Source organism: Corvus cornix, chromosome 2 (genome assembly GCF_000738735.6).
Source record: "Corvus cornix cornix isolate S_Up_H32 chromosome 2, ASM73873v5, whole genome shotgun sequence".
NCBI classification, from domain to species: domain Eukaryota; kingdom Metazoa; phylum Chordata; class Aves; order Passeriformes; family Corvidae; genus Corvus; species Corvus cornix.
The window spans coordinates 70411676-70431662 of record NC_046333.1 but is presented as its reverse complement, the minus strand read 5'-3'; the positions used below and the strand labels follow the sequence as shown (position 1 = coordinate 70431662).

The window sequence follows — 19987 nt, the reverse complement described above, 5'->3', positions numbered from 1 at the left end:
AACTGCTGGCAAGGAGGGGTGGTTTCTTTTTCCAGTCTTCCTTCTCATTTAGAATAACTGTGTGCTGTTCTGGCACTTTTAATTTTAACATATCCAGCTAATTATGGTCATTTTTAAAGCTGGCAGTGGCTCTTTAAAGAGATAAAATATTTTAGCTTGCAATTATATTTACTTCTGTAGCTTTATTTTGAAGTAGTGGAGCTTAAGTTGCATTCCTGAATGGCTTGAATTTCATCTGAAAAAAAACCTAATAACTTCAGAATATATAACTTATTCCTTCTCTTTGCAAACAGACTCTATATATTATATCCATAATAAAAACCAAGGGGTGCTGCCAGCTCTCTTTTGAAAACCCATGGCAATAGGAAGTCTATGTTCTGCAACTTCATGTACTTACTCTTGACTGATAAAAGGCTCTTTTTGAAGTCAATTATAAGCATGCCGTACCTTGAAGGGATTAAAATGGAGTAAAGGAGCTAAATATGACTATTTTTTGTGTAAAAGCAACCATTTTTATAGCAGCAAGGATGTAGCATAAGTGGGAAGACTTTTCCCCTATCTCCACACGTTAAAGCAAAGCTGCTCTTAGAGTGGGTGGGCAGAGGGCATACACATCCAGTAACTTACATGTTTGTCTGTATTAGATACTTTTAGCTTCCCACATGACTTTCATTAAAAAAAAAAAGTTTAAAAAAAAGATTAGTGAGCAGCATGAACATACCAGCCAGCTTGCTTTCAGAAAATTACAAATCTAAGCAAGAACATGATGACAAGATGATTTTGAATGAAAATAACACCAGCATAATCCAAGCCTGGGAAATCATTCCTCTGAAATTATGTTCACAAAACACTAAGGCTGATTTTTTTTGGGTGTAAACTGGACTGTGAATCTCAAACTACATGGCTACTCAGAGTGACATTGGTAACCTCTGTAAAACTCTCCTGCACTCAGATGAACAGCACGAGCCCACCCAACACCAAGTGCCAGCTGAGGCTCACTGGGAGAAGTGCTGCGATGCTGATGCCTTGCCTGACCCTCGGCACTGGGGCGGGCTGTGCCCACAGCGAGGAGGGGACCTGCTGCCAAGTGCTACCCCCACCACCGAGCAGCCAGATCACATACCCCGTTACCGGCACGGAGCAGAGCACATGTAACCTCTCCAGCGTGCAGTCCTGAAACCTCGACTGACGCGGATGTCCAAGGACTGCTTGCCAAGATGCTAACTGCTGCACTGGGCCCTGGGGTCATACATCAAATGTTCACATGCACTGACAGATGTTTATGTTGGTCATCCTGATTTAACTCCCATTACATCATTTACCAAGCTACTGATGTTATCATAAACGATTAAACAAGCCAGCAAAGGGGACTTGAATACAAATTTGATTCCCTCATGGTATGAGGGCATTACCACTCCAGACTGTGTCTTGCTCTTAAATCAAATTGAACGACTGCACAGATTCTTTAATTCACTTGAATTCTGGATGAAAAAGTGCTCTTTTTTTTCAGAAGACTGATTTCATTCATCATTTGACCATCACAGGATGAATGAATGGTATTAGAAGGTAAAGGCGGGGGGAGGGGGTTAAACTTGGAATCACAAATTATTGGTGTAAAACTAAAAAAAAGTTTTGTACTTTAATTAAGGAGCTGCTCAGGCTGGGATTCATTTAAACGACCTTAGTTCTTCAAACTCTGCTGCATTATTTAGTGCTTCCAGTCACTTCTGGTTTGTGTCTGGACTATTTTAACATACTGAAAATAACTGAAACTTCTGAGGGAGCAAAATTAATAAGCAGAGGAAGTTCTCAATCTAGTGTGTACATAACATGCTTGCTGCCTGCCACTGAAATACAGTATTATCAAATACAAGGGGTTAAATTTAAAGTCCATGACCACCTCCCTGCTTGCTTGGTTGTCATTAAGCGTGGGGAGGGAATAGGAAACACTTCACACATCTTGTTTTCCGCTTCTAATATACTTTTGAGTTTTCTAGTGCAGGCTTTGCTTGGATGTGTAATCACTGTGGAATGGCTACTATACTCTTGCTACACTGCATAATACTTTCCCTTCCTCCTACTGTAGGATTCCTCATGAAAATAGGCACTTTGTGTTTTCGGCCCTAAGGACAGAACATAATGTACTGTCTCTAGGAAAAAATCAAAAAAAGAAAAAATCGTTAAAACATTTTCCACTACTTAAAAAAACCCCAACACATGAAGTACTACTGCATTTCTTTTACACACATGACCTCATAGATAGATGTGTGCATCCACACACACAAAAGCATTCAATTTTCAATTTAGCTATTTATAGAACTCTATAATTTTTCCTGGCTCAAGTTTTAGTAAGCCTTCCCTGATGGGGTTCAGTTCACACGGTTTCGCAGCCCTTCATTTTGCTTTAAGTTCGTATCCACGGAATGCCCCTCCCCGACCCTGCCTCCTCCTAGAACCCCATTTAATGTTTTGCCAATTAAATTGGCACTTAGCTTTCCTGAACTCATCACAAAAAACCAGCAGGTTTTTTTCTTTCCTACGGAGTTGCGTGTGTCTTGACAATTTTTCTTGCAATCTCCTGGTGGCAAAGTTCAGGGGTCCACTTGGTCCTGTCTATAACCACCCTTCTCTTGCTGATGTAACATTTGACGCACACCTAGGAGGTCCTGGCAGAGAGGGACATAAAGGTCTTCCAGCCATGCTGTTGCTCCCTTAAATAGGAACAGTGGAGGTCTGGGGAATGTTTGAGAGTCATGGAGCCATTGTCCAAGCTGGCAGCAGGGCAGCAGTTCTGGAAGACAGGCATCCATATGATGCTGTTTTCTTGCTCCCCATTCAGTGAGATGAGCAAAAAAGAAAGAAGAATTCAGAGACCTCAAGGCAGGGAAAGCCTTTTCTTCCCCATCTTCAGTCCCCTCATACTTCAACAAACTGGCCTGTCCCAGGGTAAGAATGCCCCTAGCTGATTTAGGATAGATGGATCTAATGGTACTTCCACCTCTTCCCATCCTCTTTCCAGCTTGCCAGGTGTGAAGGCAAGGCTGAACTGCACTGCAGCCCAGCAGTTGTGTGAATGCCCACTGAGAGCTAAATGCCCATTCGTGTAACTTCCAGCTATGCTCAGCTTTCTTTTGGTAAGAAAAGACATCCTGCCATGTCAAGGTGCAGTGCTGGAATGCACAACAGCAACAAGAGAGAACTGCCCCCTCTCTCCACTCTCCAGAGCTCAGCTTGCTTGGGCCAGGAGCATACAGTCTCCATAAAGGACAGAGAGGTAGTGCTCAGAAAGTAAAAAGCCATTAAAGTGAAAACCCATGAGGAAGATAACAGCTTGCTGCCAGACTTCTCAAAATTTAAGTGTTGATTGTTCAGAATTTATGTCTAGATTTTTCTTAAGAATGCAATTTCCTGGCACATGGTACAAGTCACTCTAGACCTGCATGTCAGCACAGCAGGCATCCTGTTGCAAAGGTTGTTATGGAACTATTGAATGTTTTCATGCCAAATTTGTCCAAATTAAGCCGAGGGGAATGGAAATACTTTCCCTGGATAGGTGGTGGTTGCATTAGGTGGGTTTGTTTTTAAGGAGAATAAAAGTTACAGCTAAATATAAAAGCAGATATATCATAATATTGTCTGAGAACTTGAATAACATGTCAGTCAGCCTGTGTGCTGTGGAAAGAACACGAAGGTCAAGTCTAAAATAAGATCAGTGACTGTTTGACAATAGAAACATGTAGGAGGTAGAGCAGGAGAATTTTCCACATTTTTTCAAATGGCATTTTTCTTTCAAAAAATATCCTTCTCTACCTTGCAGCGAGTCTGATGCAAAAAACCTGTTGAACTTCATGCAAAACATACTGCTGAATTCGGCATGTTTTTGATCAGCCTCCTGGCAAACCTGTATTAGTAATTTGTGCCAACTGTTTACTGTTTGCATTATGCTCAGTTGGGAAAATGAAAGAAGGCTGCTCTGTTGCATTTGTGTTTTTAGAGAGTTTCACTTTCTGCTCGAGCCCTCTCATTCTGCTTCCCTGGAAGTCAAAGACTTCAGTGAGTCCACTGCTACCTTTTAAAGGTATGCACATCTGAATTCACAGCATTGGGGAGTGCACAGAATCCTTGACAAGATCAAAAAGAGAGGGGAGGGGGGGGAAAAGCCCAGGCAAACTGCTACTTGAAAGTATTTTATAAAATCTAAATGCATTCCTTTTTAATTTTGTTCATCCACCAAAAGCTAGGGTCAAGACATGATGTCAAGGTCTTGCCATTTCCCAAAGTGCAACCAAGGTGGGGATTTTAGCCCCTGCCCTGCCCAGGCATAACCACCCCTCAGCAAGTCTGGCAGGAGAAAGGGAACTTGCAATCCCAGTCTTGACAGAGACATCCAATTCACTCTACTGTTACTTCAGTCAGTGATGTCAGACATACATTTCTCTTTTGTCCCCCACATTCACTTTCAAATATAGTTACAACCACTTCCCTGTAACGTGTTACGAAGGGCGTCTTGCAAATGCCCTAATACCCCTGCCAACACTCCAGTGGCAAAGTCCCATGACTTTTAAGCAAAGGCAAGAGACAGAACCTAGCCCAAGGCTAAGGTCTGAGGACAGCTGCCCTTCCTTTCCCTCTGTGGCACACAGTCCATGTAGTTTCTAAAGCCAATGTTAAAAGATTCATTGCCAACATGATCCTCCATGGGAGGACTCTCAGGGTTCCTGGGAGCGAGGGACTGCCAGAGGAAGGAGATGTGGGGGTAGAGCATCCTCTCCTCATCTCCCTCAAACTGTCCCTGTCCTCTGGAGACTCTGCACCAAAGCTCAGGGTGGATGTGGGCTGTAGGCTGCCCTCTGATGAGCCCAGCCCCATGGCCACCCTTTTGATGCCAGGCATCCCCTTATTTCAAGTGGAAGCCCACACCAAAATGAGACATGCGGTGCTTTCTTAATTCTCAAGCAAAAAGACACCCCTGTGGAGCAGCTGGGAAAGGGAGGCTGGAAAGAGGCTGGCAAGGTCCCTGTACAGGGGAGGACTTGTCCCCTCTGAGGGACCTTCGATGAGGCTGCAGGAGAGGCGGAGGAAGGAGCCAGTGCCTTGCAGCACACCAACCTTGCTAGGGGGTCAGGAAAACCCCTAGACACAGGCTGGCCAGAGCCTGCTGTGGGCAGGGGGCCGCAGGGACAGGTCCTGCTTGCGTTTGTGCTTCACAGCCCCCTTCCGGTTGACCTCCAAACCCTGGGGCAGACACGGCCAAAATTAGTATCACACTGAGGGCTGGCACACGATGGCTTTGACCCTAACGATCCCACTGGGAATGCAGTATTGTTCTGGCCCTATTAACAATAATTTGCATGTTTTCTAATGGCCCTGGGAGGAAAAAAATAAAAATAAAAAGGGTGGCAGGCCCTGAGGGAAGAGAAGAGGAAATGGGACTGCTGCCATTTTCTTCTGAGAACTGGCATAGTAAGAAGGCTGGCTTTCTTAAGGAGCCAGAGGTAAAACCATTCATTGCAAAATTATTTAATCTCTAACTTAATCATTCAGCCTTCATTGCTTCAAGGCAGGGTTTTGAGAACCCAAGCCATTTAGCTATTTTGAAGAGCTCCTGTCAAACCAGCCTGATAGGGACTGGGATCATAGGAAACTGATTTTAGCGGGTCTCTGGGTCTCTCCGAAGGCACTGGTGACAGTGACCTTTCAGGATGAGGAGCTGCTCTCAGCAGAAAGGTCTGAAGTACAGGGACAAGGGATGCCTGCACACAGCGCTTCCCCATCGAACTTGGAGACTGACATAGAAAGAGCAGTCAGTAACACTGAGCTGCCACAGTTTCAGTCATTATTTCTTTTGCTGAGAGGAGTTTCTTTAGGGATCAAAGTGTCCTGAAAACCAAACAAGCTGCCTGTCCATCCCTTCCAAAAGAACAGGTAGTTTATTCCAGCTGTCAGCGACTGCAAACCAAACAGCTCCTCTCCCACTGTCAGTTTTTGCTCTAGGCCAGTTATTAAAATTAAACAGTTGCGTTTGCAAGAATGATGTATTTTGTCTGCAGGGGGGAAGAGAAGGGAGCAGAGAGAGGGGAAAAAAAAGCAAGCAAGTTTTCTAAAACAAACCCTAGGCCAGTTTAGACAGCCTAGCAGTGTGCCAGTGCTGCCTCTTCCCTCGGTCCATTGAACTCTCACAGAAGTCCCAGCCTGCAGAATGAACTACCATGTCACAAGCATCCTTCTCAATGTATTGGGGAAAATAAAATAATTTTTTTTCAAAAGGCAGGAAAAATCCAGTTGCTTGTAAAATAAATACACTATTCCCTTGTGAAACAATCCACTTCAATTGGCATGAAAAAAAGTACAAAGGTATGTCTTGGCATGTCTCCCCACCACTTGTGTCACCCAGGCTGAGAGCAGAGGGGAAAGGCCCCCCTTTCACCATCCTAAAGCACCAGGGAGGCTCCCCAGCTTGCCCCTGGGGCTGAGGAACAGTTTTACTGGCCAAAGCTGAGCAGGGCCAATTTCTAGAAAACTGCTGGTCCTGGTGGGACACTACCACCCCTGTCCCACATAGGCACAGTCAGATGTGTGGCATCCTGGGCTCCCCTTACAGTGAGGATGCCTGGGGAGGCTGAAAAGCACTCTCAAGGCAAAGCCTGAGGCAGCCTTGCTCCAATTTTCCACCGCCACACAGCCGTGCCCAACCGTCCACTGTAACCAAGGCTCTGTACAGCACTTCACTGATCCCTTTCTGGGTCTGTCCACATGCTCACTGCTATGCTGTTCTAGCTGGTTCTAGCACCCACACTGAAAAAAAATAGCTATTGACTCAAAACGGGCAAGGATTCCACACATTCAGTCCAGAGCCAAATATGCGGATTTTCTACCACAGGGGTTTTTTGCAGACAACCGTGAACTACTGCAGAAGCCTGAACAGGCTCCAGGCTGGCTCGTTTACTTGCAACCTTGATTGCCACCTGACATTTCAAGAGACTGGTTTATTTTCTCCCTCATCAGGGCGCCCTGCTGTGGCACTCCGGCCCCGTGAGGCGCAAAGCCTTTCCCTCAGCCAAGCTCCGCAGCAGTGCTGCTAATTACTGCAGATCTGGAAAACAGGGAAAGGAACAGGTCAAGCTGGAACCTGGAAACAACACAGGCATTAGGATTCCTTCTCAGTTATATTCGGGACATTGTGCATCCAGCAGCAGAGGATTAGGTATTTGGACAGAGTGATTTAATGTGATGTGCCAGATCACTTCAGGAGAGGAGCTTTGGATATGTCTGACTCGAGCAAAAATTTGCAGACACTTGGAGCACAATGTAGAACTTGCTTCTGTTATGAACGAGGGAGTCATTACTTCAGTTTTTTTAGTATCTTTTTTTTTTACTTAAGCTGTGAGTTCATTCTTGAGAATTTCAACAGGTTTTATCTATCTACAGCAGCGACCACCTTATTCTGCAAATGGAAATGCCAATTTATCATTTACTAATGCATTTATCTTTGATTCACTACTAACTCTTTTTTCTCTATTAAAAATGAGAGATTAGAAATAGGATCCTCTACTACGTTTTATAATATACAGTATGAACATGTGAAGAATATTCTTAAGAAATTAGTTAATTCCTTTAGAGACAAAGCTTGCAATAGTTATTCCATCACAAAAACAGGCTACAGGACTGTCCCATAGATTTCACTGGCCTGCTGTCCGTGGTCTTATCCCATCTTTCTAGTGACTCATGCAAATCTCCACAAGGCACGCAACAAGAATTTTTTGTCTCCTAAGCCTCAGTTCAGCAAGATAGTTAAGAGTAACTTCAAGTTCATGGTTCAGCCAAAAGGTTTGATTACTACTCACTTTTTTTTTTAAGTGTTTTAAAATTGCTTTTGCTGCTTGCATCTGAACATTTAATAAAGCTTGTGAATGGAAACACAAGAATACAAGTGTATGAAGATACTTCTTACAGGTGCACATGATATACCTATACTATACTCCTTTCCTGAAGTGCCACAGATAGCTTTAACATACAGTGGGAATAGAAAAGGGAAGACAAATTCCTTCTTGAAACACCCAAAGAGCTGTGCTGATACTTAAAGGAAAACACAAATACTGTCACTTGCCATTTCTCACACTGCTCATCCTTCCCCTACATAAAAACTAGAAATCAACACCTGAAACGGATCTTTTTAATCTGTTTCCATCACAAGCATTGCTAAACACATCCAAACAGTGGAGCTGAAAAAGTTTAAGCCTAATTTCCATTTAACTTTTTTCTTTTCTTTCTTTTATCTCCTCTCCACTCAAATCTCACCCAAGATAGTTTCACAATCTGACTCACTTTGCTCTTTCCCAGGCTAGCAAACTCCAGCAATGACAAAATGTAATGCTGCAGATTTGAGCTTTACTCTAAGCCCCAAGTTACTGAAATGGACATTTTGTTCAAAATTGTACCTTGTACTCCTTTTTTTTTATTACAGAACATCAGCCCAGCTCATGATAGCATGAGGGGCAACAACAAATGTCCCATACCTTATGTGCTGTATAGCTAGCAAGAATACCTATTTTATATATGGGTTAACTGAAAAAGAGAGATATTAGTGATTTGCCCCATATCCTATCGTGTACTCAGTACTAGAGCCAAGAAGAGGAAGTTAAGTTTTGACTTAGTTACTTTCTCGAACAACTGCGCGAGAGCCTCTTTAAGTCACCATTTGGGGAAAAATGAGGCCTTTTCTTTTTGATTGTACCTGGCCCACATTCTTAAATTACTCACTGAAGTACCCTGAAACCCACTGAGTTGCCTTTTCAATCAACAAAACGAAATAATTCTTTTTATGCTTCCTAAATAAAATAGCAATAAAATGATATATGCACTGAAGCACGCTGACTATTTCTTTCAACTAACACAGAACCATAGAATCACAGAATCATTTAGGTTGGAAAAGACTTTTAAGATCATCGAGTCGAACCACTAACCCAGCACCTGGTTCTTTTCGCAGAACTTCGATGACAAATACAAGGAGGATGGGCTCGCGACTTTAGATGCGAAGTTAGGAACTCGTGTGGCAATTCGTAACACAGCTCCAGTCAGCACAGGAGCAGATTCTGTCATGTGGGTACTCTTAGAAACACATCAAGTGCATTTACAATTACCTTAACAAAACACATGCCTGGATGGATGAGAGCAGCAGCACATCCATCCCAGTATCCCCAGTCACTGACCAACACCAGGCGCTCTGGGGGAGAAGCAATGGAATAGATAATTTTGAAAGAGCTGGAGAAAGCTCTACCCTCAGCACCTGGTGATCTGGTTTCAGCAGCTGATGTTAAATTTACCCCAAGGTGTATGACTGCCCTTTCAAGCAATTTGACACAAACAGAAGCATAGATGTTTTCCTTACCCTTATAAATATCTAAACCTTTCCTGAATGCAATTCAGTAATTCCACTCACAGCTTTCCCATGAAAACAACTTCCAAAGGTTAATCATGTGTTACAGAAAAGGCTGGTTGGTTTTCCCTATTAGCTGAAAACCTGTGGCTTTTTCATTTGATCTTATTTTTCTTGCCACATATACAAAGTAAACATAACTACAATTGTCCAATTAAGTGCCTCTTCCTGTTCCTATTGAAGTCAATGGCAACACTTTCTAACATCAGATCTGTTTTCTTACTTGTTAACTGTAAAATCCAGAAACTGGCAAGGAACTTTCCAGCAAGGGGGAATTTTGCAAAGTCTATCAATATACAGTAATTATGACAGCATACTAACATTAAGATAAAATAACAGAAAATAAATTCCAGACTTTCAGATGCATTTGGAAAAGTTATCCGGTATCACAGTCTTTCGAGAGACAAAAGAAAAAAAAAAGGCAAAAAAAAAAAGCCATCAAATTGTTAATGAGACTGAAAGCCAGAGTAAAATAAAAATCCCTCAAATCGGTTATCAGCATTCATGTTTGCCAAGAAGGCCTGCATGTTATCCTGCTGGGGAAGAGAAGATTTATGGCATTGCACACCTTCATCCATCCTATTACTATATATGAAATGGAAAATAAAACAGGTCGGTACTGCCCTTAGAAATAATCAGTATTTTGCTGCCACTGAGTAACAAATGTTGTTATTATTATTACTAAATCAGCAGGAGGGCAGCCATGAGGTGCTCATAAATAAATTATTTTTAAAAAACCAACAAACCAAACAGGGCTGGGCTCCACCCTCCCAAGGGTGTGAAGGAAAATAAATCAGGGAGGGAGGTGGGCAGGGCAAGGCCAGACCTGGCACACACAGTTCCTGAGGGCTAGGTGGCAGTGCCCAGCACCCAGTGCCCAGCACCCAGCACCAGCAGCAGGGATGGAAGGGGGCAGTCAGGAAACTGAGGACTGCCAGTCCACCTTGAAGCAGAAAGAGAAAACAGGCAAAGAACCAGAACCTCTCACCATAACCCTGATCACCAAGAAGGACGGAAATGAATTAGGCAAAAAGTAAAAAACCTCTTTGCTAAAAGGATAGTCATCATTCCATCAGACCTTTCACACTGTTTTTTAGCTCCGTGACTGCTGACCCAGTTTGGGGCTACCCAGACCTCAGGTCAGAAGCCAGTGGCCACTGCCTTACCAGCAGCCCTGGGGCAGGAACGTGGTGTTAAAAGGCTTTGGGCTGGTTCGGCGAGGGAGCTGCAGAGCAAGATGGGAGACAAGGACACAGCATGACTGCTGGCAGCTGGTGCCACCAGAGAGCCACCACTTCAGCCACCCTTGCCCTGAGTCCTGGGCCCAGCATCCCTTGGTGGCAATGGCAGAGCACAAGGCTGGCTTTCCGTGCGCCAGGCACAAACCACCACGTGAGAGCAAAACCACAGCAGAGGTTTCAGAGCGACACCTGAGCACCACTCCCATTTCTACATCCACCTCCCTCCAGCATGCCAGGTCCAGCCTGCTGAGAGATGACCCTCTCATCAAGGACACCTGTATTGAGCACAGGGGCTTAATGTTTGCTGGCGATGCAGTACAAAGTTCCCGTGCTGCCTTAGGAAGCCCAGGCCCTGGGATCTGGCCGCTGGGAAAATGCTTCTGCTCCACATGCAATTTCACACATCATTGCATAGGTCTTGTGATTCTCCTGCTAGAGCCGGGCTCTGCCATCGGAGGAACGCTTGTGCCTCGGCAGAAAAATTCAACTGGATTTTCTTCACGGATTACCGACTCTGAATTTCAAGCTACATACTCAAAAAACTAAGCTCCTTACTGTCCAGCAGAGCTAACACAGCAGCTCGGGAGATGCCTGTGTTAGTGCAGGCACAGAACAAACTTCTTTCTCAATATTGAAAGTAAAGTAAAACTTTTTAATAGGATTGCTGTTTGAACTTTATAGTTCTTTGCAAGATCAAGGCAAATGACATCATCTCCACAAGTGAGACCCCTGGTTCTGAAATTTTAAAGGTCACAGTCGATACATTTTTTTTTTTGTTTTTTTTAGAAAGAAAACAGACTTCTGAGAAAATACGCAGCCTAATGTTGTTGCAAGTTACAGAGAAAGCTATTATAAATGAAAGGGACTAGAGAACCACAATCATTTTCTCTTTCTGCCCTAGCTCTTCTCCTTGCTTCAGCACGGGTCCTCCACAGAATGAACTTCTTGCTCTTCAGCAACAGCAAAAAGAAAAATATTTTGACAATCTTTTGAGAATTCGATTATTAACCCACAAAGCCACAAAAACTGGCAAAGGACCTATAGAAGGTGCAACACTTGAAACTGCCAATTCATTTATTTAACTGAGTGGATTTCAGATAGTTTCCTTTTACCAGTCAAACAGTGACTTGGGGTTAGCCCCACTGGGGATTGAGTCGTTACAAGGCCGCACGTCGCCGCTGAAGAAAGTCAAAGCGCCTCTGCTCCATGCTCTCGTTGGCCAAGCATGTAGCATCCCTCTCCAAGCAACGTGAAGTCCTGTGCTGAACAAGCAAGAGGCTTTTGCTTGGGACTTGCACAAGAAGCAACGTGATGTGCAGGTGGGTGCCTGGCAGAGCTGCTGGGAGAGCAGCTCCAGAGCCCAAAAGGGATGGGATTTTGGTCAGTGCCCTATAGACAAGCTCAGGAAGGGCCCTGTGCCACACCAATATCCATGATCTCTAGCTCTGTCCTGGAGGCAGATGCATCTGCCATCCCCCACCTTCATGACACAGCCACGGACCAGTGCAGGGCACGGCAATCCTCCAAGCTTCCTTTCCAAGGTGTGCCACCAAGCAAAGAAAATTAATGATTTACTAGGCACAAAATAAAAAAGAGAAAGCTCGGTGATTAAGACAGTCAGCTCAGGAGAAGGGAAACCTGGGGTCTTGTTGCTCATCCAAGAAGCATTTATTCATTTGGCTGTGGACAGCCACCTGAGAAAACACATCAGACTGCAGGAATTAGACACCCTAGATCCTCCACCAAATGAAATCTCACCCCTGCAGAATTAGAAGGAGCCCTGCTGCCAGAGAGAAGGACACCTCAGCAAAATCAGCAGCCATCTGGAAAGTGACACCTCCTGAGATATTGGAGATGTGAATGCACATCCCACTGCCAAGCTGGAGAAAGTCTCCTTGCCAAAGCTCAGGAGAGGCCTAAACTAAGGAATCACCAGGAAAAGTGGAGGCTTCTCCTCAGATGTGCTTGCAAGCAAGGATGGCACCTAAGAGACAGCAGCTAGGCCAGAGGGTGCCTGCCAGCTTCAGGACACAGAGGTCCTTGGGGACAGTGTCCCGCACAGCCCTGAACTGGCTCCCTTCTCTCACGGCAGAAGCAGCTCCTGACTAGCTTGGATGAGGGACAGTGAGAAGCCAGGGACTTCAGTCGCCACTCTGGCTAGGCAGGCACTCAGAGGATGCAGGCGCTTACATTCCACCTAAGGTCCACTTCAGACATCTAAATCCTTCCCCGTACGTGGCCTTAACTCTCGAGCAGAATATAAAGAATGACAAAAAAGGAACAGAATCAAATGAAAACACAGGACCATGGCATTCCTGGTTCAAATGTAAATACAGTAATTTAAAATTAAGCGTTCTTGGCTGAATTTTCTCTCTGCTTCTCTCACCTGGGCTTTTTTGCATTCTTTACATCAAAAATGTACATGTCTATGTAAATATGACGGTGCCTGTGTCTCCTTCTGTAGTTCTCATGCTCTTGTTTTTCTTGAACAGCTTGGGGAGAAAGCCATATGTTGGACTAGAAGTGCCCAGAGCTAAGCATGGCTCCCACGTCTGTTAGGTTGTGTGCCCAAAGAGGGAACCCATCACTGCAAGACAAACACAGTTATTTCTCCCACACCGACTGCATCCCTTCAGTGTTCCCCATGTCAGTGTCAAAAAGGTTGCCAAGTGTGACAGGCCACTGCCAAGCCAGTCCTTCTGCAGCTCTGGAAATCAAAATTAAGCCATTAAGTTTTTAATCAGAAAGCATACATTATACCAAGTACCACAAAATTGCAGAGATGAGCTAGTTCTCCTCTTTTTTCTTTCCTAATACAATTAAGATGTTATCAGGCCAAAGTACAATATTGTGGTATCCTGGCCAAAGTGAATAACTTTGAAAGCTGCATTTATTTGCCACCAGAACCACAAGCTAATAATGCAGATTACGTGCAGTTCCCATCTGTTGCTTTTTCTAAGTTCTGAACAAACCCATGAGGCCGTGTATTGTAAGGGCATTAACAACCCCCAGACACCATTATCAGTGATGCCTAGTGCCTAAAATTTATACTCCACCAGCTATATCCCCCTCCCACCCTGCCCTTCGATATGCTTTCCTTCTTTGTTTCCCTTGCAATATAAAGAATTCACATCCTGAAAACACACTGCCAACTTACAGAATGGATTCAAACAGAACAAACAAATAAGAAAAAAAACCACATCAACCAAATTTCAGACCTGAGTGTAAGACACAGGCCCATCCATGAGACACAAGGCCTGTGCTGCCCAACTTACCCGCTGTGTAAAACACACTCTCATGACTAACTGTGACGCTCTCTTCTCTGGTACTAAGCAGCCTCTAATAAACTTACCACTCCACAAAATACCAGGGAGCCACAATATAAAGGAGGAGAGGGCTACAGCAGCCAGGGCTCCTGCCTGTTGCAGCACCCTGCATGACAGGGAGATCTTGCAAGTGGCTGTGCTGAATTCCTACCAAGCATGACCACCTACAAGGCTGGAAGAGCCATTTATGAATCAGGTTCATACATGAGGTATGGTGCAAGAGGCAAGTTGAGGACCGAGCACATATATTAAAGCATCCTTTTACACTGACAGATCCTTCAATCTAGAAAAAGAAAGAAAAAAAGAAGAATCCACTGCCCCATGCCCTCCTTGATTTCTCCTGCCTGAAGAGAGGATCCCAAAAGTTGTGTTTGCAACTTCACGTTAGTCTTTTGTTCTTTGTAACCAGCTAGAAGGCTTTGCCTGTGTTTAATAATGCTATGGCTCAAAGGTACCAGCCATGTACCAGAGAGACAGGCAAAAGCCACCTTCAGGTAGTATTTTGCACATCTTCCATGTGTACATTACAAATAACATGCGGCAGTAAGTGGTATCACATGCATCCAAATTCTGGAGCTTTTGTTGATAGAAAACCTCAATAAACAATTAAGTGGCTATTGATAAGAGGTATCCTTTCCTTTTAAAGGCAGTCATTGTTTACAGTCTGAGTTTCTTGTACTTCTAACTGTCAAGCAACAGCTCCAGCACTCGCCTCCTCTGGCCAATCACGCCTGGTAACACCTGTCTTTTCACATTCTCGGTTTTATTCATTATTTATGTTTCTCTTTACACAATACACCCACAGGACAATACATCTCCAGCATGCTTACAGTTTGATGCAAAGCTCACTGGAGTCAACAGAATGACTTCACTGGCTCTGGAGCGAACCGAGGGCCCCAGCTCCGCAGACGGGCTTCCAGCCTGAGGAGGGACTTACGCACAAGTTAGGCATCCCAGCCCAGAAGTGCAGTCGCAAAATCCCTAACCCTTTAGCTGCTCGTCGCTGAACAAGCCAAGGTCTCCAAAAGCCTGAACTGTTCGCAGACTTTTTTCCCCCCAGTTATCTGTTTTGTGAAAAAAGACCCCCACAACACTAACAAACCCTCTGTAGTGATCCATGAACTAGGGGACCAGGGGACAAGCCTCCCTCTCCCAACTGTGGTCCCAACAACCAAGTGCTGGAGTCAGTCTGTGTGCATGTGTGTATATACGTACGTGTGTGTCTGTATACGTGTGCGTATTTGTATATAGTACATAGACACACACGCACACACACACACATTTTTTGCTCCCCCTTCTGGCCCCATGAATCTAGAATTTTTTCTTCTTGATGGAAGCAGAGGAGAGCAGGAGAACAATCCTGCCTCCAGTATGACTTGTAGCCAGGGATCAGCAGCACTCCTTTGGGAGGTGAGCAATGTGGATTCCTGCTGAGGAAAGGGCCCCAAAGCCTTGCTCCCTCTGTTACTGTCCATCTGCAGGAGATGTCCTCTGGATCCCTGGACATGTATCCCCTTTAGTCAGGCGGGTTCAGCAGTGGGGAAAGGCAACACCTTCATTTTTTTAACAGAGATGGTCAGTGCAGGCATCACATTATTTAACCTAACGCTGATTTGCCAAGAGACCCAGAGCTAACAAACACCAGGCTTGAAAAACACATTAACTGGGAAACATACACTGTAATTTCTATATTTTTACACACACCTCTTAAAGATGTGCTGTGTAATTGATCAGCTTTCTGTATTTCACAGGAGACCAAACCTGAAAATGCCAGTGTCCTACCTAGCTGACCTCCATTTCTAGGTGACTTATGCCAGCTCTCAGCCCAGATGTTAGGTTTCTTCTTCAGTATAACTTGAGCCATTTCTCCCTCCAAAACATTAATATCATAAGCTTCACAAATACAACAGATTTGGTTTGTGGGAGAGTGGCTGGGACCACATTTTGTTCCGGTATATCAACTAATAAAGGAAAAAAGGAAAGGAATACCCTTCTAATTCAATCCAGTTACTTATTCTGGAAAGATAGGGAGAGAGAAACAGGAAAGGCTTTTGACTGACTACAAGTGAAAAAGCTGTCCATTTTCCAAAAGTGGAAATCTTCCCTTTCTAGTTGAGGCTGTAGCCTGCTGCAGACAGAGGTGATCTCTACCCCAGAAACAGTCACCCATCAGATCACAACAAATACTCATTTTCCAGAACAATCCCACAGACACGTCTCCCAGCACCTTTGTTTCGTCTCAAGACAAAGATTTTTCACACTAGACGTATCTTATACCATAAAACCCCACTCCAGTGACAACCACAGCTGCAGACACTGTCACCAACGGCCATCTGCTTGCTGGCAACACCAGGATCCCGTGTTTGTTGCACACCAGTCTGGTGCATCACCCCTCACAGGCCGGGACACTGCATGCACACACACACAGGTGGCCCCTGCTGTCCCAATGCCTGGGACCTGCCGCAATGTGCCTCTCCCTGGCAGCTGGATGGGCATCTCTGCCGCTCCCTCCCACCCCACTGCAGGAGTCTGCTGCCTTGGCTAGGAACGTGCCTTGGTTCTGCCAGCAGGTAAGGGTGGACAGGAGAAGCGGAGACCACAGGAAAGTGGAGACCGCTGATGAAGACAGTGCCTCGCTCATCCCTTTCACTCCTAAGCTGTAGCTGTTCCCCCCATGAGCTGTAGCTGTTCCCCCCATCTCAAACCACTCCACCATACCCAGCATCAAGGTGAAACTTGACAACTGGCAAAAGGCCTGCACTGCTTTGGCACATCCCAGTGCAGACACCCCCGGGCAAACCTTTTGCTCCCGCGAGCGCAATCTCCTGGGCACTGCGCAACCCGGGGTCCCACCAGCCACGGGCCAGAGCCGGGAGAGGAAGTGCCCAGTTGGGGGACATACCCAGCCTCCGTTGTCCTGGATCCAGTTGTGCAGGTGCCGGTTCAGGTACTCGGTCATCCAGGCGGCGATGCTGTCTACGAGGGGAGACATCTCCCGGTTGACGCTCTCCACACACATCACACCACCGAACTCGAAGAAGGCCACAATTCTGCCCCAGTTAACCCCATCTCGGAAGAGCTCCTCCACCACCGCCACGAAGCGGCTCCTGGCCGTGAAGGGCGTCAGGTGCAGCTGGCCAGACATTTGGGCAAAGTCCCTCTGGTAGCGTCGGGAGAACTCATCTCCCGCCTGGCGCAGGATGAGGTGGACGACCTGGGGTGCGGGGCGCAGCCCCTCGGCCGGGGGTGCGTGGCTAGCAGCAGCCGAGCCGGGGGGCTCGGGGTGCGGAGACACCAGCCCAGTGTGATCAGAGGAAGTCCCAGCAGCAGCAGCAACCGCAGCAGCAGCAGGAGCAGAGAGACCTGGAGGCAGGGGTGCCCTGTCCTCGCCGGCAGCCCAGTCGTATCCCCTCTGCGAGAGTTTATAGTGGATGTACTTCAGCACTATCTCCCGGTTATCGTAGCCTCTTCTCCCCGGATGAGCCATAATTCCCAAGAGGAAGCAGCAAGAGGAAGGGAGAGAGGAAGAAGAGGAGCAGGATGAACCCAAAAAAGTAAAGCAGCCAATAATAATAAAATTAATAACACCAAAAATTATAATCCAGTTACTGTATTGGACACGGTTTCATTCATGCTGGTGTGGGGGAGTTCTCGGGGTCTCGGAGGTACTTTTGTCTTCTCAGTGTTTCCTCCTTGGTTTGAGATGCACGGCATAAATAGGGATTAAAATGCTGAAAATACTTTACTTCCAGGTGCACATTTATTACTTATTATAAATTTACTTTAGGACCATTTCCTCCTCGGTGTTGAAATACATCTTAAAAAATATTATACCGACTCAAAATCAGGTGCATTTTCCCCTAGGTGCTGGACTACCATGGACATGAAGGAGCGGACGAACACACACTGCGAAAACTGCAATTCAACACGATTTGCTAAGCAGCCTTGGATGGACGTTAATCCAATGCACTTTATGCTAGAAACCTCAACACTAGGTTTTGGGGTTTTTTTTGTTAAGTTACACAAACTAAATTTCCTCTGTAAAGTACTTACTTGGACTATAAATATGTTCCTCTGTCAAGTTTCCTCTAAAAGAAAAATAGCAACAATAAAATCCAAACATCACAAGTCTTCAGAAGCGTTAAGTTCTGGTCGCTTTGATGCTTCAAGTCACCAAGGGGACGGGAAAGGGGCAAAAAAAATACTTCTACGATTTCAAATGTTTTTTCCCAGACTCCTGTTTAAGAGACATCTCCAAAGATGTGTCAAAGCTCAGAAAATCCCGCCTCGCAGCCCGGGAAGGCGAACAACCCCAAAGAGACGGAAAATCCTGGAGACCAGATGAACCACATTTGAATCCAAGCTCTCGCAGAAGTGCTCTGTTTTTCCCTCCAGTGCAACGTACAGACATATGCATTTACGTAGTTTCATTCAGACACCGATCGCAGGAACCCGGTGCTTCCACACACACGCACGCACACACCAAAAAAATTAAAAATTAAAAAAAAAAAAAGCTATGTATTTAGGAAATTAATTCTTTTTCACAAGAAAGAGCGCAAAAAAATTAATTAAAAAACGAAAATAAAAATAAAGGAAAATTGCTTTTGACTGCTGCCATTTCCCGAGCAGCTTTGTATCGGCGGAGGAAGAGCCCCTGGCGCTGCCGAGGAGGGGCGCGGACGGGGCGTGTGTGCGGTGTGACTGGTGCCGATGGGGACCGCGGCCGCGGCGCCGCTGCCCGCCCGCCCGCCCGCCCGCGCAGCCCCGCGCACCCCGCCGGCTCCGGGCGGCTCCTCCGGGCGCTCCGCGCTGCTGCTGCCGGCGGCGGCGGCTCCGAGCGGCGGCGGCTCCGAGCGGCGGCGGGCGCGGGCGGGGAGCTCTCCCGGCGGCGGCGGCGGCGGGGGGAGCGGAGCGGAGCGGAGCGGAGCGGCGGGGGCGGGGAGAGGCGGGGAGGAGCGGAGCCCGAGGGGGAGGCTCCGGCCCCGCGCGGCGTAGCCGGGCGCGGTGGTTTCCTAGAGCTCCGCCTCACGCTTCATTCAAGAAAAGGGGGAAATGGGGAGGGGGGGTGCTTGAAAGAAAAAGGAAAAAAAAAAAAAGGCGGCGGCGGGGGAAGGCGAGCAGCCCCCCGCGGTCCGGGCCCGCCCTCCATCGCCGCGCGGGCCTGGGGCCGGCGGCGGGGGAGGCGCGGAGCGCGGCGGAGCTGCGGGCGCGGAGGGGCGGCTCTGGGGCCGCGGGCGGTGCTGCCGGACCGCGCCGCCACCGCCGCCCCTGCGGAGGAAGCGACGGCGGGGCCGGGGGCTGCCGGCCCTACGCGGCGGAGCGCGTCCCGCTCCGCGCCTCTGCCGCCCCGCGCGGATTCATGTAAATAAATAAATTTCTGTCGTGAAAATAAATGAAACGGGGAGGAAAAAAAAATCCGAATATACCTTTTTAAAAAGCAAAGTGGGGTGCTGCAGCCGTGCAGGGCTCCGTGCATCCCTCCGGCCCCGCTGTGCGGGTGCCCCCCTCTCGGCGGCGGCCCCCCCCTGCGGGGTCCCACACACCTGCTCCACGCAGGCCGCCCGCCCCGTCGGTGTTCAGGTGATGGGACAGGCAGGGAGATGGATTTTAGGACTTTTTGTAGAAACGGGGCTCAGGTTTGTCCCTGCGCCCGGCCTGAAGATTTTTTTTACATTGAAGAGGGGCTACTGGAGCTGCTTGAAGATGAGTCAATCTGGAGTTGCCTAAAGAAGCACAGTTAACCTTTCAAGCTGGTTAAATCCACAGAGCTGGGAAATAGCGATGGCTCAGCCCCCCTGCCACCCCAAGCAGCGAAATCGGGGGCCAGGGATGTGTGATGCTGCGACTGCCCCAGCTGAAATGGGGCACCATCCCGGGGAAATGCCAAGCCGAACGGGAGCAGGACATTCCCGGCATCTTTCTCTGCTCAGTACAGGAGGGGAAAAGAGACGTTCGATAAATTCTGCCAATTTTTGTCGATATAA

General features: G+C 46.7%; 1 protein-coding gene across 1 annotated transcript in view; it reads right to left on the bottom strand.

Annotated features, from left to right (window-relative positions):
• Nucleotides 1–18746, bottom strand: part of BCL2 (BCL2 apoptosis regulator) — a 96563-nt gene extending 77817 nt beyond the window's left edge. Inside the window, exon 1 of the mRNA XM_010413343.3 lies at nt 16906–18746. Coding sequence (XP_010411645.1) covers nt 16906–17490 — 585 coding nt within the window. The 5' untranslated portion in view covers nt 17491–18746. The remainder of the gene's footprint in view (nt 1–16905) is intronic.
• Between the last annotated feature and the right edge of the window lie 1241 nt (nt 18747–19987).